Below are 23,099 nucleotides of genomic sequence, written 5' to 3' on the forward strand. Positions count from 1 at the left end.
GGTTGACACGTTCCTCTCTGTACTGGGGTTTCAAGTCCCTGATCTCCAAGCCCAGCCCTTTATCTACAAGGTGTTGTTCAATAGTCTGACATTCTACCCTGCGCTTTTAGGTGTGTGATCTCACAAAGGAGGTGGCTGAGGCTCAGAGAGGCCAGAAATGGGCCACACAGGCCAATGGTGGGAGACCCAGACTCAAACTCAATTCTTCAGACTCCAGTCAGTCACGCCCACAGCACAGCATGCATCAGCCTCTTAGTGCAGGAGTCCCTGGAGCCCAGGGAGGGGTAAAGGGGGATTATTTTAATAGTTTTATTGTTGTTGTTGTTTTTATTTTAAACGTTAAACCCACAGCACAACGTTCTTAAATTGACTGGCGGGCTCCCAGATGTTCATGTAATTACTGTGTCCCTGAACATAATATATTAGCTCTCTTCTTTTGTGTGTGCCATCTGTTACACAGTAAAAAATAAGGTCAAATGTACTTAATATTAAGAAATCAGAAAATGTAGAAATGTATTAAAAATTACCTGTGACCCCACTGTTTATGGGTAAGTAATATCACTTTTTTTGTAGTTTAGTGTGTATCATTAAAAGGTAAGAGACGGACACACACACAAGTACAGGTGAAACTGGGGAAATCGGAATAAAATGTATCGACATCAACATCCTGGGGTTTTTTGTTTGTTTGTTTTTGAGATGGAGTTTCACTGTTTCACCCAGGCTGGAGTGCAGTGGTAAGACCTCAGCTCACTGCAAACTCCATCTCCCGGGTTCAAGCAATTCTCCTGCTTCAGCCTCCCGGGTAGCTGGGATTACAGGCACCTGCCACCATGCCTGGCTAATTTTTGTATTTTTATTAGAGATGTGGTTCCACCATTTTGGCCAGCCTGGTCTCGAACTCCTGACCTCAAGTGATTCACCTGCCTCACCATCCCAAAGTGTTGGGATTATAGGCGTGAGCCACCACGCCTGACCAATATCTTGATTTTGATACAGTAACATTGTTTGCAAGATGTTATCACTGGGGGGAAACTGGGTAAAGGGTACCCAGAAACTCTGTGTTATTTCTTGCCACTGCATGGGAATTTACAGTTATCTCAGAATTAAAAGTTTGACTAAAAAAGAGATAAAGACTCCTTTATCTGACACTGACCTATTTTCTGACTCTGTAGTTTTTGTTTTTATTTTCGTTTCTAGAATGTCATATAAATGGAACCATACGGTATGCAGGATTTAGAGCCTGGCTGCCTTTACTCAGCATGTCTCTGAGATTCACGCGTGTCGTTGCACGTAGTTCTCTTTTTAATGCCGAGGATTCTGCTGTGTGGGTGTATCACAGTTTGCTCATTCACGCACCCACTGAAGGCATTTGTGTTGTTTCCAGTTTGGGGCCATTCTGAATAGAGCTGCTATATATATCCATGAGCAGGTGTTTGTGTGAACATAAGTTTTTATTTCTCTGGAGGAAATAGCTAGGGAATACGGGATCATACAGTAAGTGACGCATAACTTTATGAGAAATTGTCAAACTGTTTTCCAGAACGGCTGTGCCATTTTGCATTCTCACCAGTAACGTATGAGAATTCCAATTCCTCCTGACGGGTTGATGGGTGCAGCAAACCACCATGGCACGTGTATACCAATGTAACAAACCTGCACGTTCTGCACATGTATCCCAGAACTTAAAGTATAATTTTTAAAAAGAGAGAATTTCAGTTCCTCCATGTGTTCTCCAGCACTTTCTATTGCTCATTTTAAAATCTTAGTCATTCTAATAGGCATATAGTGAGATCTCATGGTTTTCATCTGCCTTTCCCAAACTGCTGATAGCATTGAGCATTTTTTTATGTGTTTATTTGCCATCCACATATCTTTTTTAGTAAAGTATTTATTTAGATCTTTTGCCCATTTGGGGAGTATTATTTGTTTTCTTACTGTTGAATTTTGAGAGTTATTTATCCTAGTTTTCTTTTTTTTTTTTTTTTGTCAGATGTGATTTGCAAATATTTTCTCTAGGTCTATACTTTGCTTCTTCATTTTATTTTATTATTTTATTTTATTTTGTTGTTGTTGTTTTGTTTTGTTTTGTTTCTGAGATGGAGTCTCGCTCTGTCACCCATGCTAGAGTGCAGTGGCGCGATCTCAGCTCACTACAACCTCTGCTGCCCGGGTTCAAGTGATTCTCCTGCCTCACCCTCCTGAGTAACTGGGATTACAGGCATGCGCCACCACAGCCAACTAATGTTTGTATTTTTAGTAGAAATGGGGTTTCACTATATTGGCCAGGCTAGTCTTGAACTCCTGACCTCAGGTGATCCACCCACCTTGGCCTCCCAAATGTTGGGATTACAGGTGTGAGCCACTGTGCCCGGCCTGTTTTTTCATTTTGTTAAAGGTATCTGTCGTAAAACCAAAGTTTTAAATTTCGATGAAGTCTAATTTGTCATTTTTTTTCTCTTATGGATCATGCTTTGGTATTGTATCTAAAAACTTCTTTCTTCACATGAGGTTACAAGGATTTTTTCCTATGCTTTCTTCTAAAAGTTTATTGTTTTGAATTTTACATTCAAATCTATGTCCACTTTTAGTTTATTTTTGTGTAAGGTCTGGAATTTACGTCAAGGTTTTGCTTCTTGTTTTGCATATTGGTGATCAATTGTTCCATCACCATTTGTTGAAAAGACTCCTTTCTCCATTGACTTGCCTTTACAACTTTATCAAAAATCAATTAGCCATATCTGTGTGGGCCTGCTTCCGAACTCTTCGTTCTGTTCCATTGATTTATGTGTCTAGCCCTTCACTAATAACTTTATAGTAATTCTTAAAATAAGGAGTGCGAAGCTGAGCATGGTGGCTCACACCTGTAATCCCAGCACTTTGGGAGACCGAGGCGGGAGGATAACGAGGTCAGGAGTTCAAGACCAGCCTGGCCAACATAGTGAAACCCTGTCTCTACTAAAAATACAAAAATTACCTGGGCATGGTGGCGTGTGCCTGTAGTCCCAGCTACTTGGGAGGCTGAGGCAGGAGAATTGCTTGAACCCAGGAGGCGGAGGTTGCAGTGAGCCAAGATCACTCATTGCACTCCAGCCTGGCGACAGAGCAAGACTCCGTTTCAAAAAAAAATAAAAATAAAAATAAAGGAGTGTGAGTCCTCAGGCATTATTCATTTTCAAAACTGTTTGGCTAAGCCAATTCCTCTGCCTTTCCCTATAAACTTTAGAATTGACTTATATGTATCTACGAAAAAAAAATCCTGCTGGTATTTTTATTGGAATTACCTTAAATATGTAAATCATTTTGGAGAGAATTGACTTTTTTTTTTTTTCAGACGGAGTCTCTCTCTGTCACCAGGCTGGAGTACAGTGGCATGATCTCAGCTCACTGCAACCTCCGCCTCCTGGGTTCAAACGATTCTCCTGCCTCAGCCTCCCGAGTAGCTGGGACTACAGGCGCATGCCACCACACCCAGCTAATTTTTTCTATTTTTAGTAGAGACAGGGTTTCACCGTGTTAGCCAGGATGGTCTTGATCTCCTGGCCTCGTGATCTGCCCCCCTTGGCCTCCCAAAGTGCTGGGATTACAGATGTGAGCCACTGCGCCTGGCTGAGAATTGACATCTTAACTATACTGGGTCTTCCAAACAATGAACACAGTATTTCTCTCCATTTATTTAGGTCTTCTGTGATTTATCTAATCAGCATTTCATAGTTTTCATCATATGGCTTCTGCACGTTTTGTTAGATTTATCTCTAAATATTTATTTATTATATTATTATTATTATTATTATTATTATTATTATTGTTATTTTTTGAGATGGAGTCTTGCTCTGTCACCCAGGCTGGAGTGCAGTGGCACAATCTCGGCTCACTGCAAGCTCCACCACCCGGGTTCACACCATTCTCCTGCCTCAGCCTCCCGAGTAGCTGGGACTACAGGTGCCCGCCACCACCCCCGGCTAATTTTTTGTATTTTTAGTAGAGACGGGGTTTCACCATGTTAGCCAGGATGGTCTCCATCTGCTGATCTTGTGATCTGCCTGCCTCGGCCTCCCAAAGTGCTGGGATTACAGGCGTGAGCTACTGCGCCCCACCTAAATATTTATTTAAAAAAAAAATATTTGGAGCTATTGTAAATGGTATTGTATCTTCCGAATTCAGCCAATACAGATGTACACCATAATTTTATAACTGCATAGTATTTTGTTGCACAGATTAATTTATTTACTTGGTACTCTATAATTGTGCCTTTATTTTTTTTTCTGGTTTTTCTCTATTGTTAACAATGTTTTAATGAATGTTGTTGTACATATCATTTATCCATTTGTCCAATATTTCCCTTCTGATAGGTTCTTAAAGGTGGAATTGCTTAGACAAAAAAGTATGAATATTTTGAATTTCGATAAATATTGTCCAGCAATCACGCAGAAAGGCTATACTAATTTCTCTTCTCACCAACTACATATGACTGGAAATTTTCTCATATCCTATCCTTGCCAATACTGTATGTCACTATCTTTTGTCATAATTTTTGCCACTCTCATTTTTTTTTTTTTTTTTTTTGAGACAGAGTCTCCCTCTGTCACCCAGGCTGGAGTGCAGTAGCGACATCTTGACTCACTACAACCTCCACCTCCCGGGTTCAAGTGATTCTCCTACCTCAGCCTCCCAAGTAGCTGGGATTACAGGCACACGCCACCACACCTGGCTAATTTTTTTATTTTTTAGTAGAGACGGGGTTTCACCACATTGGTCAGGCTGGTCTCAAACTCTTGACCTCATGATCCGCCCACCTCGGCCTCCCCAAGTGCTGGGATTACAGGTGTGAGCCACCGCACCTGGTCTGCCACTCTCATTTTAATATTCATTTCTATGATTGTCAGTAGGCTGAAATTGTAGTACATTATAATTACAATCCATTGCTGAATTCAATGAGTTGATATCTATTTTTAAATGTTATATCTATATTTGTATGTAAGTGTGGTCTAGTTTGCTATTTTGGTAAAATATGGATATGTAAAATTTACCATCTTAACCATTTTTAAGTATATAATTCAATGGCATTAAGTACATTCACAATATTGAGCAACCATTACTGCTATCCATTTCCAGAACCTTCTCATCATTCCAAACAGAGACTCTGTACCCATTAAACAGTAACTTCCCTTTCATCCCTTCCCCAGTCCCTGGTAACCTCTGTCATACTTGCTGTCTCTGCCTCTGTGAATTTGCCTATTCTAGGTATCTAATATTAGTGGAATTATACAATATTTGTCCTTTTATGACTGACTTACTTCACTCAGCGTAATGTTCTCAAGGTTCATCCATGATGCAGCATATATCTGAATTTCATTCCTTTTTAAGGCTGAATAACTTACCACTCTATGTATACATCATATTTTGTTTATCTGTTCATTGCTTCTCTGTTGATGGACATTTGAGTTGCTTCTACCATTTTGCTGTTTTGAATAATGCTTCTATTAATATTGGTGTGCAAGTATCTGTTTGAGTTCCTGTTTTCAATTCGTTTGGGTCTTTACCTAAAAGTGAAATTGTTAGATCATGTGATAATTCTATGCTTGACTTTTTGAAGAACATGCCATACCATTTTCCACAGCGGCGATGCCATGTTGAATTCCCACCAGCAATGCACCACTTCCTCCCAGAGTCTGCGCCCCAGAGCAATAAACTCAATGACTGGAAAGCAGGGGGGCTCCAAACAAATCCAGTTTCTCCACATCCTTGCCAATGCTTGTTATTTTGTGGTTTTTTGTTTGGTTGGTTTGTTTTGTTTTGTTTTGTTTTGTTTTGGGACGGAGTCTCACTCTGTCGCCCAGGCTGGAGTGCAGTGGCGCGATCTCGGCTCACTGCAAACTCCGCCTCCCGGGGTTCACGCCATTCTCCTGCCCCAGCCTCCCAAGTAGCTGGGACTACAGGCGCCTGCCACCACGCCCAGCTAATTTTTGTATTTTTAGTAGAGACAGGGTTTCACCATGTTAGCCAGGATGATCTCCATCTCCTGACCTCGTGATGTGCCCGCCTCGGCCTCCCAAAATTCTGGGATTACAGGAGTGAACCATCGTGCCCGGCCGGTTTTTTGTTTTTTTGTGGGTTTTTTTTTTTCTGTATATCTAAAATGGTCATTCCAATGGGTGTGAAGTGCGTGATCTATTTTTTTTTAACTACCTTTATTAGATTTTGGTATCAAGGTGAAGCTGGCCTTGTCCAATAAACTGAGAATCTTCTCTTCTTTCTCCATGCTTTGGAGCAGATTAAATAACGTAGATATTTTCTTTGTAGGTTTGAAAAAACTTATCAGAAGAACTATCTGAGTCAGACATCACTCTCTTAGAGCTAGTTCTTTGACAACTGTCTCTATTTCCTCACTGGTTACAAATATAAGCAGTTTTTCTAACTCTTCTAGAGCCTTTTGAGTCATTTTTATTGTCCTAGAAAACCATGTGCGACACAGGGGACTCAGATTTTCTTTTTTGGTATAAAGAAATATATACATGACATTTATCATTTCTAATATTGTCTCTTCGTTATCTCTTTTTAGATTAGCTTTCCCAGTTATACGTTTGTTTGTTTGTTTGCTTGTTTTCTCTCCAAAAACAATCTCTTAGGTTTGTTTGGAGTTCCTCTGCGTTCTAGTCATTGGGTTTATCGCTCTGGGGAGCAGACTCTGGGAGGACCTCCCACTGGGGTCACAGTGGGGCAGACAGAGGTCATGCTTAAGGGAGGGCTCTAGAGCTAGACGGTCTGAGTTCCAAGTCCTCATTCCTTGCTTACTAGCTATTTAACTTTGAATAGCTATTTAGCCTCTCTGTGTTTCAGTTTCCCCATCTGCAGAACTGGGGAGGGGGGAGAGATAGAACCTGCCTCATAAGCTTAATATTAATATTAAAATGTTGGCATTTCTTAAGTGCTTAGAAGAGTGATGCCTGGCACATAGTAAGCACTATATAAGTTTTCTCTTTTTTCTTTCTTTCTTATTTTATTTATTTATTTTTTTTTAGCCAGTCTCACCCTCGCCCAGGCTGGAGTGCAATGGCACCATCTCAGCTCACTGCAACATCCGCCTCCCAGGTTCAGGCGATTCTCCTGCCTCAGCCTCCTGAGTAGCTGGAATTACAGGCACCTGCCACCATGCCCAGCTAATTTTTTATATTTTTAGTAGAGACGGGGTTTCACCATGTTTGTTGGGCTGGTCTCGAACTCCTGACCTCAAGTGATCCACCCGCCTTGGCCTCCCAACGTGCTGGGATTACAGGCATGAGCCACTGCACCCAGTCATAAGTTTTCTTAAATACATCTAGACTTCCCCCCAGTGTGCTAGAAGCCTAGGTCCCTTAGGAGCTTCTCCATTTCCCAAGGTGCTTTCTGCACCTTCCCACTGCTTCCACTAATTAACTACCTCTTATTTTGCAGAACCACCTCTGTGCAGAAAAGCAACCACCTTGTTCTCTATTCTGCTGCCCGAGACAACCACATCCTCCTCCTCCTACACCCAAAGGCTCCCATGGAGAGCTCAGGTCAGTGTGGTGGGGGGAAAGGGGTCTAGTGAGCCTGCTGCCGAGTGGGGAAGGCCCTTCTCATGGGTGAGGATGCCTCTAGGGCTGGCAGGACCCCCTGCACGTAGACAGGCTGCAAGACCCCAATTCAGGGATCCTGCCTAAATGTAAGAACATCTTGAGAGTTGGACATCTACACACTTGCACAAGGCTCCAACTGCTCGCTGGACAATGAGCTTGACAATGGGAATAATGACAAGAATAGCTAAGATTTATTGCCAAATACTTGTGACTATTTAACAAAAACCTATATAGCACTTACAATGGATTGAGGAGGGATAAAAGCACTTGACAAATATGAACTCATTTAGTCTTGGTTAACCTCCTAAGACAGGTATTATTACTCTCGTTTTACAGAAGGGGAAATGGAGGCATGCCAGGGGCAGGTACTTTTCCCCCAGTCACATAGCTATTGAGTGGTCAAATCAGGAGTGGAACCCAACAATCTAGCTCCAGTGTCTGGGCTTAATGATTTCAGTATGGATTGCTTCGCACAAATGCCAGAAGGATTCTGTGAGGTGGGGCTAGCACGATGATTATCCTCATTTTTCTGAGAGGGAAACTGAGGCTTGGAGAGGTTATATAATTTGCTCAAAGCCACACAGCTAGTAAGTGGCAAAGCCAGAAGTGGGGCCTAGTCCGGCTGATTTCAAAGCCTGGACTCCACCCTAAGTAAACTTGGGACAACAGGGAAAGATGACCAACCCCCACCAAGATGTGTGTCATCTATTGGTCACCCGGAAAGTCAAAGATCACACCTTAAGCCACCACGCCGAGACTCTAATTCCCCTAAAGATCCATCTCCTGGGGAAGGGAAGGGCATCCCCTAGGCAGGGTCAGCTGCTCGGTTGCTAATATTCCTATGGCATAAATTCTTTTGACATCCATCCATCCAACCATCCATCCATCCTCAGAGAGCCTCGTCCAATCAGAAGTAGCTCCACGGAGTCAGGCAACCCCAGTGAATCCTGGTGTTACAATATTCTGGGTCATCTGTAACCAGCTGGGGTTTGGGGTGGGAGGCTCGGGATGGGGAAGCTCTGTGAAAATCTCCTAAATACAGTCAGGCACTGCATATTGGCAATGTTTTGGTCAACGACGAGCCTTATAAACAGCAGTGGTCCCATAAGAGAGTACCATATTTTTACTGTACCTTTTCTATGTTTAGATATGTTTAGACACACAGATACCATTGTGTGACAACTGCCTGCAGTACTCAGTGCAGTCACACGCTGTGTAGGTTTGTAACCTAGGTGTGTAGTAGGCTATGCTGTGTAGGTTTGTGTAAGTGCGCTCTGTGATATTCATACAATGATGAAATTGCCCCGTGACATATTTCTTGGAACATATCGCCGTAGTTAAGTGACACATCAAGGTATTTCAAAACCAACTTACTTTGCACTCACTTTATAACAATAAATACATGCCATGCTGTCTTTTAGGAAAAGAGGTGCACCAATAAAGGTTTATTATATATAAGCAATAGAAACTGATGTGGCCAATTTAATTTTTTAAAAATGTGGCCAAGCATCAAAGGAAAAGCTGAAGCACCAGACACCAGAAAGGGCAGGGGAAGGGTAGCCCTGCCAAAAGGACGGAGAGAGATAGTATCCTTGGAGAGCACACCAGGCGTCCTTCCCTCCTGGCCATTCTCTGAACAAGGCTGTCTGAGAGAGACAGAGACAGAGAGTATCAGTCCTTGGGCAGCTTGGTCCTGTGCCCACACCAAGGCTAAAGCTAAGTAGGCACCTGGGTCACAGTCCCACCAAGACTGCAATAAGCAGGGAGGGATGCTAGGCAGGTGAAACCACTGACTTCCCCCTCCAAAGGTGTGGCAGATGATTCCCAGATCCAGTGGATAAAAGGAAACATCCCCAAATCAGGATGACCAGGACTGCAGTTGTCTTTCCACATTATGATTTTTTTTTTTTTTTTTGAGACAGAGTCTCTCTCTGTCACCCAGGCTGGAGTGCAATGGCACCATCTCGGCTGACTGCAACTTCCACCTCCCAGGTTCAAGCGATTCTCCAGCCTCAACCTCCCAAGTGGCTGGGATTACAAGCATGCACCACCGTGTCTGGCTAATTTTTTTGTATTTTTAGTAGAGACGGGGTTTCACCGTGTTGCCCAGGCTGGTCTCGAACTCCTGACCTCAGGTGATACACCTGCCTCGGCCTCCCAAAGTGCTGGGATTACAGGTGTGAGCCACTGTACCTGGCCTGTGATTGTTTTTAACACTCTCCACCTTCCCACGGCTATTGGAGTCCTCCCATCCTACAGTTAAGAAGAGGGGTACCTGAGAAGTAAAATATTTATTTCAGGGTATGCAAAAGAGCAATATTTCAGAGGCACTAAGGCTATTGTTATTTTGCCATGCCTGCAAACAGGAGTAAGATTGCAAAGGTTTTCCAAACAATCTGAGCCTTTATACTGCATAGGGGTAAGGAGGATCAGGTGTAGGCTGGAAGAGGTGCATCTGGGTACTGGGGGCCCTCTAGGTGTGACTTTCTGTGGTTGGAGAGGCAATATGTGACAAAGGTAAGGGCTCTAGACCTGGAATCTATCAAACAGGGAGAACAGTATTTGTCCTGCCAAACTCACAGGGTGCTTGTCAGAATCAAGTGAGATAAGACACTGGAAAACACTTTGCATATCCATGAGTCAGTCAGAGAATAGTAGCTGCTTTAGCAAATGGCCCCAAATGTCAGAGGATTAAGACAACACATGCTTATTCTCACTCTCACCACAGTCCAATTTGGGCTTCAAGCAGGCAATGAGACTTATTCCCTCTTGTGGAAAGGGAAGAGGAGTATGGAGGACAGTGCAGGGAACACAGGCCTGCAAGGGACTTAATCACTTCCACCACATTCCATTGGCCAGAATGCAGTCACATGGCTATTATCTAACTGCAGGGGAGTTTGGGAAATGTAGTCTTGCTGTCTCTTGGTGACAAAAATGAATTTGGTCTGGTGAGCACATAGTATCACCTTACCACACCTATGGAAGATTCTCTGTGTGTATGCCTTTCAAGTGCTGTTTAAATGTCAGGTATCCAAGGAGGTGAAAGATCTTTACAAGCAGAAGTACAAAACACTGCTAAAAAGAAATTATAGATGACATGAACAAATGGAAAACTATTCCAATGGTCACGGATTGGAAGAATCAATATTGTTTAAATGTCCATACCGCCCAAAGCAATCTACAGATTCAACACTATTCCTATCAAACTACCAATGTCATTTTTCACAGAACTAGAAAAAAACTATTCTAAAATTTATATGGAACCAAAAAAGGGCCCAAATAGCCAAAGCAATCCTAAGTAAAAAGAACCAAGCTGGAGGCATCACATTACCTAACTTCAGACTATACTACAAGGCTACAGTAACAAAAACAGCATGGTACTAGTATAAAAATAGACATATAAACAATGGAACACAATAGAGAATCCAGAAATAAAGCTACATACCTACAGCCACCTGATCTTTGACAAAGTTGACAAACATAAGCAATGGGGAAAGGACTTTCTATTCAATAAATGGTACTGGGATAACTGGCTAGCCATATGCAGAAGAATGAAACTGAACCACTACCCTTCCCCATATACAACAATTAACTCAAGATAGATTAAAGATTTAAATGTAAGACCTCAAACTATATGAATCCTAGGCAACACCATTCTAGACATCAATCTTTTGAAAGAATTTATGACTAAGTCCTCAAAAGCAATTGCAACAAAAACAAAAATCGACAATTGAGACCTAATTACACTAAAAAGCTTCTTTTTGTTTTGTTTTGATTTTTTGAGACATAGTCTCGCTCTGTTGCCCAGGCTGGAGTGCAGTGGCGTAATCTCAGCTCACTGCAATCTCCACCCCCCAGGTTTAAGCGATTCTCGTGCCTCAGCTTCCTGTGTAGCTGGGATCATCATTACGCCTAGCTAATTTTTGTATTTTTAGTAGAGACAGGATTTTGCCGTGTTAGCCAGGCTAGTCTCAAACTCCTGGCCTCAAGTGATCTGCCCCCCTCTGCCTCCCAAAGTGCTGGGATTACAGGCATGAGCCACCGTGCCTGGCCTACACTAAAGAGCTTTTGCACAGCAAAAGAAATTATCAACAGAGTAAACAGACAACCTACAGAATGGGAGAAAATATTCACAAAGTATGCATTCCAACAGAGGTCTAATATCCAGAATATATAAGGAATTTACACAACTGATTAAGCAAAAAACAAATAACCCCACTTAAAAAATGGGTAAAAGACATGGACAGACACTTCTCAAAAGAAGACATACAAGCAGCCAACAAATATGGAAAAATGCTCTACATTACTAATTATCAGAGACATGCAAATCAAAACCATCTCACACCAGTCAGAATGGCTACTAGTAAAGAGTCAGAAAACAACAGATGCTGGCAAGGCTGTGGAGTAAAGGGAATGCTTATACACTGTTGGTGAGAATGTAAACTAGTTCAGCTACTGTGGAAAGCAGTTTGGAGATTTCACAAAGAACTTAAAACAGAGCTACCATTCGACCCAGCAATCCCACTACTGGGTATATATCCCCCCGAAAACAAATCATTCTATCAAAAAGACCCATGCACTTGCACGTTCATTGCAGCACTATTCACAAAAGCAAAGATGTGGCATCTACTTAGGTGCCTGTCAACAACAGACTGGATAAAGAAAATGTGTTACATATACAACATGGAATACTATGCAGCCATAAAAAAGAACGAAATCATATCCTTCGTTGCAATATGGATGGAGCTGGAAGCTATTACACTAAGCAAATTAATGTAGGAACAGAAAGCCAAATACTGCATGTTCTCAATTATAGGTGGGAGCTAAACTTTGGGTACTCATGGACACAAAGATGGCAACAATAGAAACTGGGGGCTACTAGAATGGGGAGGGAGGGAAAGGGGCAAGAGTTGAAAAACTAGTTAGTGTGGGTGCTAGTACTACTCATATGAGTAGTACTATTATTAGTAATAGTACTCATAGTACCTAGGTGATGTGATCATCCATACTACAAACCTCAGCATCAAGCAATATATCCGGGTAACAAACCTGCACATGTACCCCCTGAACCTAAAATAAAAGTTAAAAAATTTTTAAATAAAAAAAGTTTAATATTAATAAGAATATTAATACCTAATTAGTAATATCCCACATTCTTGGATGCAGAGGAGGATAATAATAACGGATGCCATTTATCTATTGACTATTCGAGTCATCAAGGATGTTAGACCTGCATACCATATGTGAACAATGCTGAGCCACTTGAGTCACAGGAAATATCCCATTTCTTTCTTTCATTTAATCAAATCAAAACCAGCTTCAACCTCTCATATTCCAAGGTTAGGATGAACTCTAGCATCATTCACTTGGAGCGCTTCCTCCTACGTGGGAGTTTGTGAGAAGCTCAGGGTTTATAAAGTCTGGGTAGTGGGAAAAGTCTGTCGTCTCCAGTCCACGGTGGCTACAGCCACCAGAACTGCTTGGCCAGACTTGCAAAGTGCAGAGGGAGATAGAGCCTGCCTTGAGGGACATTCTCATGCTCTGGTGAAGATGGCTCAGGAGACCTTTGCTGTGGCATCAGAGGCACAGGGCTCAGTGCTTAGCGGCCCTCATCTGACCTTTGCCACCACTGGTAAGCTTTGTCCCAGCCGGTCTGATTTTCCTCATTCCCTGGAACCCTATATCCCTTGTGCATTCACAGTCTTAGGGAATCCAACCTCCACCCTTAGGCTGGGCCACTCTCCTCTTTAAAAGCATCAACCTTCTTCTGCACCTTTTTAGACAATCCAGCTTGATTGGCTCAATCAACTTGCCAGGAGCCTCAGACTCAGTGCCTCCAGGGGCTAGGCAGAGGATATAAATGAGTGAAACCGAGGCGTGGGGAACTACGAAGACCTAGAGAAGCTGTGCTTATCTAAGGGGGCAATTGCTCCCCACCCCCTATGATTGTCACATGTGAGAAGAATCCAGGTTCAGTGTCAACAGATTGTCAGATTTTCAAGAGATGCCAGAAACCCAAACGTTATGCAAAATCTCCTGACTTGTAAATGTTGGCAGCTAATTCATTGCTTTTTTTTTTTTTTAAGACACTATACAAGCCCAAACAAAACACATAGCAAGCCAGATGTGGACCAAAGCCTGAGAGTTTGTTCTAGCTACCCAGACATTCAAAAACAAAATTTATTTGAAGTGGTCTCCCAGGGCTACTGGCAACTTCTCTATTTTTCTGTGAAACATAAAAACTCAGCTTCCCTTGCAAAGCAAGGGGACCCAGGCTCAGAAGACAAAGGCTTGGCTGTGCTTCTGATGAGGGGAATGAGAGGAAATCACATTTGTCACAGTTTTCAGCCTTTCTTTGCAAATATACAGTGGAAGACAGAATAAGAAAGAGGAAGAAGGAAGGAAAAAAGGAAGGAAGGGAGGGAGAGAGAGAAGGAGACAGGAGAGAGAAAAAAGACTTAGCACCAGCTAATTTTCTAATAACTCATCCTGCATTAACTCATTAAATCTTCATGCAAGGTGGAAACGCATAGACGGAGGAAAGACTATCACCAACCTTCATGCTGAGCTAAATGATTTCCTCGACAGTCTGGGGAGATGATGCTCTGCCCAGCAGAGGGACCAGGTGGGCAGATGCGGCTGTAGTATCCTGTCCACTCTCAGCCTGGAGGAGATTCAGGACCAGGCCTTGCCAAGTGGGGACTTCAGGGATGTGGACCCCGTAGGCTTTGCATGGGTCTGAGGAGGGGCCAGACCATGAGCACTAGCACCTGTGGTGACTTGGCCTAACAATATTTTAACTCTTGGACTGCAATCTGCTGATTTGTAAATTTGTTATCTCTATTCTACTTACTTCCAAAGGAATCTGAAGCAATTCAGATATAGATTAAATAGAATATAAAGCAGGAGGACCAAAAAGGAGCCAAGAAGAGAGATCCCTGTCACATGAGATGAGCTAATTTTTGAGGCTGGGCCCCAATTTGACCGTAAGTTTCCTGATAGCCCAGTCAAAGAGGAACCCTTGAGGCATGTGGTTTGTGTTGTCTGACAACTGGAGAATACACACTCACCTATAATGGCAAACTCTTGGTGGGAGCTAATTGCAAAGAGGAATTTATTGTGTGAGGAGTGTTTCCCGTACTTCTTGTCTGAGTCTGGATCTGCCAAGAAGCAGACACCAAGTTCAAGGATTTATTTGGGGAAACACTTGTGTGACAGAAATGGAGAGGGACCTGGGAGAGCAGCTGTCAGACCCTGGTGCAAATCTGACTCCAAATGAAGGAGAAAAGGAAGAAGGGTCAGTGGAAATGCCTTGGACTGATGGGAGTCCAAGAAAAGCTCAGCAGGGCAGTTGGAGAAGCTTGAGCGTCTCCTGGGGAAGGGCCTGCTTTAGAACCACTACCATACCCTGTATTTTGGCTGGGAGGCGTGGCTCAGCAGAAAGTGATGGATTTCACAGCTGTCTTAGTCTGTTTGCATTGCTATAATATAAAGGAATACCTGCAGCTGGGTAATTTATAAAGAAAAGAGGTTTATTTGGCTCAGCGTTCTGCAGGCTGTACAAGAAGCAGGGTGCCAGCATCTGCTTCTGATAAGGGGCTCAGGGCTCAGGAAACTTCCACTCCTGGTGGAAGGGGAGCCAGTGTGTACAGATCACATGCTGAGAGATGAAGCAAGAGAGAGGGGGAAGGTGCCAGGCTCTTTTTAACAACCAGTTCTCAGGGGAACAAATAGAATGAGAACTCACTCATTACCGCAAGGATGGCATTCATGAGGCATCCACCACCATGACCCTAACACCTCCCATTAGACCCCACGTCCAACACTGGGGACCAAATTTCAATATGAGATTTGGAGGGTCAAATATTCAAACCACTGCAACAGCACAGCAACTGGGGACCTGGTTCCATTAAACTCCCGGTAGTGGGAGAGGAGCGAGGTACATTCTCACAGCTACCACACTTCCCAAGTGTCCGTTGCTTATTCTTGTACCACTTTCATGGTTTTTTTTTTCCCATGTCAATGTACCACCGTTAAAGAAAGAAATTATTCTGGAACTTATTAAATGGTAAGGAAGACTTATCCAAGACTATTGCATTAGGAAAGAGAAAGCAGTCTCAGCTTGGAATAAGGAAAAGCCAGTTGGGGATTTATAGCCAATGAGCAGAGTGAAGGGGCCAGCGGATGGAAAATTCCTAAGAGGAGACATCAAGGGTCGGGACATTCTTGCTAAACTGAGCTAACAGGATTTTTGCTAGAGGCACAAGTCAAATTCTTATACATCGACGGTAAGGGATGAAGGGGTTCAGGAGATATCAAGAGTGGAGGACTCCAACCTAAACTGATTTGGCAGGATTCTTGCTAAAACTGGGATGGGCAGGCCAAAGGCAGGACAGGAGCCAAGGCTGAGCCCTAGTGAAGAAGAGGGCTAAGAGGAGGCTGAGTAAGGTTTGGTCAAGGAGAGAGTCTTTGTTACCACCTGTCCTGGTATGTATCTGATACGATTCTTTAAATTGACTTTAGATTTTAGCTTTATACTTGGGGCGGGGGGTGGAGACTACCAGAAAAGACAGGGTGCTGTAGGCTTCAAAAAAATAAATAAATAAAATAAATAAGTTTTAGCTTCATGCATGGATTCAGGAACTACTAAAAATAATGGCAAAGGCTTGGCGTGGTGGCTCATGCCTGTAATCCCAGCACTTTGGAAGGCCGAGGCGGGCAGATCACGAGGTCAGGAGATTGAGACCATCCTGGCTAACACAGTGAAATCCCGTCTCTACTAAAAATACAAAAAATTAGCCAGGCGTGGTGGCAGGCGCCTGTAGTCCCAGCTACTCGGGAGGCTGAGGCAGGAGAATGGCGTGAACCCGGGAGGCAGAGATTGCAGTGAGCTAAGATTGCGCCACTGCACTCCAGCCTGGACGACAGAGTTAGACTCCATCTCACAAAAAATAATAATAATAATAATAATAATAATGGCAAAAACTGCAATTACTTTTGCACAAACCTAATAGTTTTTTATATATATATTTTATATATATATATTTGGAGGATATATATATATTTCATATATATTTGGAGGATATATATATTTTATATATATTTGGAGGATATACATTTCATATACATATTTGGAGGATATATACTTCATATACGTATTTGGAGACTGTATATATACTTCATATACATATTTGGAGGCCATATATATATTTCATATATATTTGGAGGCTATATATATTTCATATATATATTTGGAGGCTATATATATTTCATATATATATTTGGAAGCTATATATATTTCATATACATATTTGGAGGCTATATATATTTCATATACATATTTGGAGGCTATATATATTTCATATACATATTTGGAGGCTATATATATTTCATATACATATTTGGAGGCTATATATATTTCATATACATATTTGGAGGCTATATATATTTCATATACATATTTGGAGGCTATATATATTTCATATACATATTTGGAGGCTGTATATATTTCATATACATATTTGGAGGCTGTATATATTTCATATATATATTTGGAGGCTGTATATATTTCATATATATATTTGGAGGCTGTATATATTTCATATATATATTTGGAGGCTGTATATATTTCATATATATATTTGGAGGCTGTATATATTTCATATATATATTTGGAGGCTATATATATTTCATATATATGGAGGCTATATATATTTCATACATATATTTGGAGGCTATATATATTTCATATATATTTGGAGGCTATATATTTCATATATATTTGGAGGCTATATATTTCATATACATATTTGGAGGGTATATATATTTCATATATATGTTTGGAGGATATATATATTTCACATATATATGAAAATACATACATGTATTTTCTAACATGCATTAAAATAAATGCATAACTATTCAGATTTTAAGGTCGTTTGTGTACCACCTAAAATTGTCCTACATACCACCAGTGGTACACATACTGCACTTTGGGAAATGCAGATTTTACAAAGAACACAGAAACGTGGAAGGGAAGGCTATATTCCAGCCCTGGCTGGCATGCTGGCTGCCAGCTCTAAGTAGATTACTTCGGGCACCTCTTGAGGCTCAGAGAAATGGCTAAAGACACTCTTGGAAGGAATGGAGGTGGGACGAGGGTGAGGTTCAGTGGACTGAGTTTCCTCCCACCCCTACCACTGCCCAGATGTGGAGCTGGACCTCCAGAGGAGCGTGCAGGCTGTGCTCCGGGAGCTCAGCACCCAGGCCCCTGCCCTGCAGAGCAACCAAGGTAAGAGCCAGCTGGCAGCAGCAGCTGGTCCCTCTGACCTCCACCCAACCCCAGCCAACAATACACGCACATACAGGAAAGGGCCCCGGCCTGGAGCTCAAGGGGCAAGGGTCGTCTCGCCAAACCCCTTTCCTGCTGGAAATACCTAGAGCCTGAAGGACTGAGAAGGCTTCCCTGCTCCCTAGTTCAACCCTCCCAGCAACTGCCACAGAGCACACTGGGGATCTGCCACCCTTTTTCTTTCCTTTTTTTTTTTCTTTTGTTTTTGAGATGGAGTCTTACTCTGTCACCCAGGCTGCAGTGCAGTGGTGCAAACTCGGCTCACCACAACCTCTGCATCCCTGGTTCAAGCGATCCTCCTGCCTCAGCCTCCCAAGTAGCTGAGATTACAGGCGTGTGCCACCATGCCCGGCTAATTTTTGTATTTTTCGTAGAGATGCAGTTTCACCATGTTGGCCAGGTTGGTCTCGAACTCCTGACCTCAAGTGACCCGCCTGCCTCAGCCTCCCAAAGTGCTGGGATTGCAGGCATGAGCCACGGCACCCGGCCTGCCACCCTCTTTGTTAACCACCTTCCCTAGCTTCACTTCCAAACCTAATTCCCCTCAGCACTCCAGGCCTGCAGGACTTCCAGAATGTGGCTGGGAGCACACACCTGCAAGCACTGCTGCTCTGTGGTCCACACGCACACACCTGTCACACACCTGTCCCCACTGGTGTCCCACCTGCCCTCCTTTCTGCCCTGGGAATTCACTGTCCACAAAGGGCTACAGACTAGAACTCCCCACTTGGGAGGAGCCCACCCAGGTGCACCTGGAGCCAAGCGCTGGTGGCGGGGTGACACCTGTGGCTGGTCAGAGCTGAAGCTGGGGCTCCAGGGCTCAGGGTCCTGCTCAGAGGGGTCTCCTCTAAGAACTGCCCACCTGGTCATGCTGGGCTCCCCTTTCTCCTGGCCCAGGCATGTGGAGGTGGTCCCTGCACAAGAAGGTCGAGCGAGATCCTGGTAAGAGCCCGGTGCTGGTCCGCATTCTTCTCAGAGAACTGGAGAAGGTGAGTTCCTGGACCTCAGGGAGGAAGATGGGGATGAAAAGAATAGAGGGGCCAATTGGGCAGGGGCTCAGTCCTGGCAGCGCTATGTCTCAGAAGCTTTGGTTGCCTGCATGATTTTTACCATATGCATCTCCCTCCTGTACTTTTACGTAAGCAATATTTTCTTTACATCGACTCTCGTTGTTTTACTTGAATAAACATCTTTCAAAAAGAAGCACTATAACGCGACCACAAATGGAAAACCCGCATCACTTGTCAGAAACAGAAGGTACCTATAAACATAGATATACGACTATTGACGTTTCTCAAAATTATCCTCGGGCCACCTAAATTCTCCTTCACACTACCCAATGTTGTACTTTGCAACCGTTTGGGAAACACTGCACTCGAGGGAGGCTCCAAGCTGAGGACTTGTTTGTTGCTTTGCTGCGACTCCTACCCTAATTAAATTTGGCCCCTCACCTGCAGAGTTCTCTGAGGCCCCCCATGCTCCCACACCCTCCCTGAGGGGCTTCCTCACCTGTGTGCCCTCCCCTCCCCACTCCTCTATCCAGAGCAGACAATGGCCCTTTGCTCTCCCCCTGGCTGCCTTCCACCCCATCTCCTGCCCACTCCCAACCTAGACTGCCTCCTGCTATGAAGTGGGGATTCCCCCAGCCCAATACCTGTCACGTGATCTCCTGTTTTCCAGGCGGAAAGCCAGGACCTCCGGCATGTCATCATTCCCTTGCTGCACACTGTAATGTACGTGCTCACCAAGGTGAGCTGGGGACTGAGGTCGAGGTGATGGTGGTGACCTGCATGTGGCTGGGCTGGACACTCTCCCCTTAGTGGGCAGTCAGTCTCCGCCAGGATGAGCCTAGAAAATCCCTTGGATTGCCTGCCCTAAACTGGCTTCTGAGCACTAGCCACCCCCTTTCCCTCCTATATGGAGAGAGAACTTTGGAGAGACAATGGCCTTGAATGGCAGGATGAGGTCTTTGGGTTTGCTCCTGTGTGCAGTGCAACAGGAGACATCACTGATCCTTACACAGAGAAGAGACATGATACTCACATGGTTAATGTCTCAGGAGGAGTAATCGGGAGCTGCGTGTTGTTGCAGCGGGTGGGAGTGGTGGTTAAGGCAGGCAGGAAGACCAAGTCTGGGGTTGCTGGAGAGTCCAGGGTCAAGATGGGGCTTAGCTCCGGCAGAGGTGGAGGGCACACTGAGGTCAGGAGGGAGAGGGGGGCCTCCCAGGCACTGTGGAGCATTTCAGGCCTGTGGGATGCAAGGAGGAGCAAAGGAGACTGAGGAAGTGCCTCCATGGTTGTGAGCCTGGAGAACCGCAGGAATGTGCTTCCCTGATGGAGCAGGAGGGCTGGGAGGAAGTTGATTTGCTTGCATAACTTGATGCAATGAATTTTTATCTTGGTAAGCTGGGGCAGGGCGACAAAGGGATGTCTTACAGGTGCTGGGAGAAGAGGCTGGAAGGTGTGGGTTTGGGAGAGAGCTGTGAGCCCAGGTCTGGCTGTTAGGCCTGACCTTCCACCTCTTCTCCCAAGCCCCTCCCCGGAAACTCCCCTGGGACCCTTCACCTCCCCCTCCTCCCTCTTACCTCCACCTCCTCCCTCTCACCTCCCCCTCCTCCCTCTCACCCAGGCCACAGGAATCACAGAAGAGCTCTACCAGAGAATCTATGCCTTTTGCACAAGGTTACTGACCCTGCCCACCCCCTACTGCACAGTCGCCTTGGACTGCGCGATAAGGCTGAAAACAGAGACGGCGGTCCCAGGTAAGAGTCACTGGGCATCTTTGTCTCCCATGCTGCACCTCCAACATTGCCCAGGGTCTTTCCTTTTTCTCCAGGATACCGGGGAGCTCAAAAGCCTCCACACCTTCTGTAGGAAGGTGGAGAATGGGAGTCAGAGACTTGGGGGCTGTTTGGCCAAAGTGGTCTGGTTTGCAGGGACACTGTACCAAAGGATGGTCATTGCCGAACAGAACTTGACGAATGAGCTGTATCCCTACCAGGAGAGGTGAGTGGCCCCAGAAAAATTGCTACCTTCAGCCTCCTGAAAGTGTTGTGGCTTTAGTGACTGCTCCCTGGCAGGAGGACGAAAGAGGAGGCTGGATTAAGAGCCCTAGCAGACCTCCCCAAACATGATATTTGTCCAGCAGTGGGGTGCGTTTGCAATTCAAGGTTGGCGCCATATTGTTTTCTGGAGACCACTGAACACAGGATAGGTCTTTCTTCTCAGGTTGGATTGGAAGCTACCTTGCTCACATGCAGAAGGTGGACATGGCCTTGGGGCCACTCTGGAGCTCTGTCATTCTACCTCCATCCTGCCCTTGGCCATAATGCAGCATCATACCAGCCAGGCAGCCAGAGGAGACTCCAGAATAGCCATAGCGGAGGGGCTCAGGCGCAAGTGCACAATGAAGCCAGAGGGCTTCCATGGGGGACGCCAAGCCTCTTAGATAAGACTGAGGAAGTGTCCCCTGCTCGTGTTGGGGAGAGGGGTGATGAAGTTGGGAGCGGCACCTCCCTTTTCTGCAGGCACCTCCACTAACTTGGCCCTGAAAGGCACAGCTTGAGTTTGGGGTGTGAGGTGCTGTGTTCATGAAAGATGCAAGGAGGCCCAGGGCACCCATGGGAGAGGTGGGGAGACACAGTGGGTGAGGAGGAGGGAGTAGGGGAGGTTGGCTCTCTGGTGTGATAAGAGTGATGAAAGAAGGTGAGATTCACTCAGAGTTCAGAACTCCAGTTCTGGCAGGAAGGATTTAGGGTCCCTCCTAGAGGGTGAGCTGGTCCCTGGGCCAGGATGCTGAGAGAGGGAGCAGGATTGAGGCTGGAACTTTCCTAGACATGGGACTAGGCCTGCTTTCCTCTGTGGACAGTGGATTAGAGCCGCCCCTCTAGAAGGGCTGTGCATGCTCTTATTTGCCACAGTCCTCACCACTCCCTATTGTCATCCCACCCAGAGACTTTTGAATCTGAGACTCCTCTTTTTAGCAGAATTAAATTACTTGGAAGTGCTGCACAGCTCTGAGGGTGCCCATCCGGTGGCCCCTCTCCCATTAGTTACTATCAATCCCACCTCTCCCCTCTGCTTCTGCCCTCAGAGTGTTCCTCTTCGTGGATCCTGAGCTGGTGTCTGCCTCTGTGTGCAGTGCTCTGCTACTGGAGATCGAGGCGGCCCAGGCGCAGCAGACACCAGAGACCTGCATGCGCCACGTGGTCTCCCACGCCCTGCAGGCGGCTCTGGGGGAGGCCTGTCACGCAGGCGCTCTGCACAGGAAGCTGCAGGTAATGGCCCTGCCCGCAGCCCCTTGTCAGTCCCAGCCCTCGTCCCTGCATGCCCATACCAGTCATTCACCCTGCTCTTCCTCCTTCTCCTGTTTCACATCACCTTTTCCCCCAAATCAAAAATTAATACATTTTGGCTGGGTGCAGTGGCTCACACCTGTAACCCCAGCACTTTGGGAGGCTGAGGCGGGCGTATCACCTGAGGTCAGGAGTTCGAGACCAGCCTGGCCAACATGGCGAAATCCAGTCTCTACTAAAGATACAAAAACTAACTGGCCGTGGTGGCGGGCACCTGTAATCCTAGCTACTCTGGAGGCTGAGGCAGGAGAATAGCTTGAACCCGGAAAGTGGAGGTTGCAGTGAGCCAAGATTGTGCCACTGCACTCCAGCCTGGGTGACAGAGAGAGACTCCATTTCCAAAAAAACCGATAATAAGATATAAGATAATGCCAGTATTCCTAGCAGCAGGGTGAATGAGTGTCTCAGCCCTGAAAGCAGGAATCTGGGTCACCACAACAGTAGCTACTACATCATCTCACTTGGAGTCAAAGCCAAAGTGATTGCAATGACCTATAAGAGCCTGGTGTGGTGGCTCATGCCTATAATCCCAGGTACTTGAGAGGCCGAGGCAGGAGGATTGCTTAAGGCCAGGGGTTTGAGACCAGCCTGGGCAACATAGCAAGACCCCATTTCTACAAAAAGTAATAATAAAAAAAAAATACCAGATGCAGTGACATGTGTTTGCAGTCCCAGCTACTCGGAAGACAAGAGATCACTTGAGCCAAGTTCAAGGCTGCAGTGAGCTGTGACTGTACCACTGCACTCTAGCCTGGGTAACAGAGAGACACCCCATCTCTAAAAATAAAAATACAAGAAC

General features: G+C 44.9%; 1 protein-coding gene across 19 annotated transcripts in view; it reads left to right on the forward strand.

The window, feature by feature from the left end:
* Nucleotides 1-23,099, forward strand: part of PIK3R6 (phosphoinositide-3-kinase regulatory subunit 6) — a 67,056-nt gene that overhangs the window by 11,637 nt on the left and 32,320 nt on the right. For 13 of the 19 annotated variants that reach the window (XR_010153277.1, XM_016932424.4, XM_016932423.4 and 10 more), the window contains exons 2-8: nt 7,432-7,535; nt 17,803-17,886; nt 18,844-18,935; nt 19,627-19,695; nt 20,575-20,707; nt 20,882-20,951; nt 22,039-22,222. Coding sequence is in view for 18 of the 19 variants with exons in the window: in XM_016932424.4 (XP_016787913.1) it covers nt 7,523-7,535; nt 17,803-17,886; nt 18,844-18,935; nt 19,627-19,695; nt 20,575-20,707; nt 20,882-20,951; nt 22,039-22,222 (645 nt within the window). In the remaining variant the exon portion in view is untranslated. Of the gene's footprint in view, nt 1-7,431; nt 7,536-17,802; nt 17,887-18,843; nt 19,204-19,626; nt 19,696-20,574; nt 20,708-20,781; nt 20,952-22,038; nt 22,223-23,099 lie in introns of those variants that run through there. The other 6 variants (XM_063799763.1, XM_063799764.1, XM_063799765.1 and 3 more) reach the window with 2 other exon arrangements.

Source organism: Pan troglodytes, chromosome 19 (genome assembly GCF_028858775.2).
Source record: "Pan troglodytes isolate AG18354 chromosome 19, NHGRI_mPanTro3-v2.0_pri, whole genome shotgun sequence".
Classification (NCBI taxonomy): domain Eukaryota; kingdom Metazoa; phylum Chordata; class Mammalia; order Primates; family Hominidae; genus Pan; species Pan troglodytes.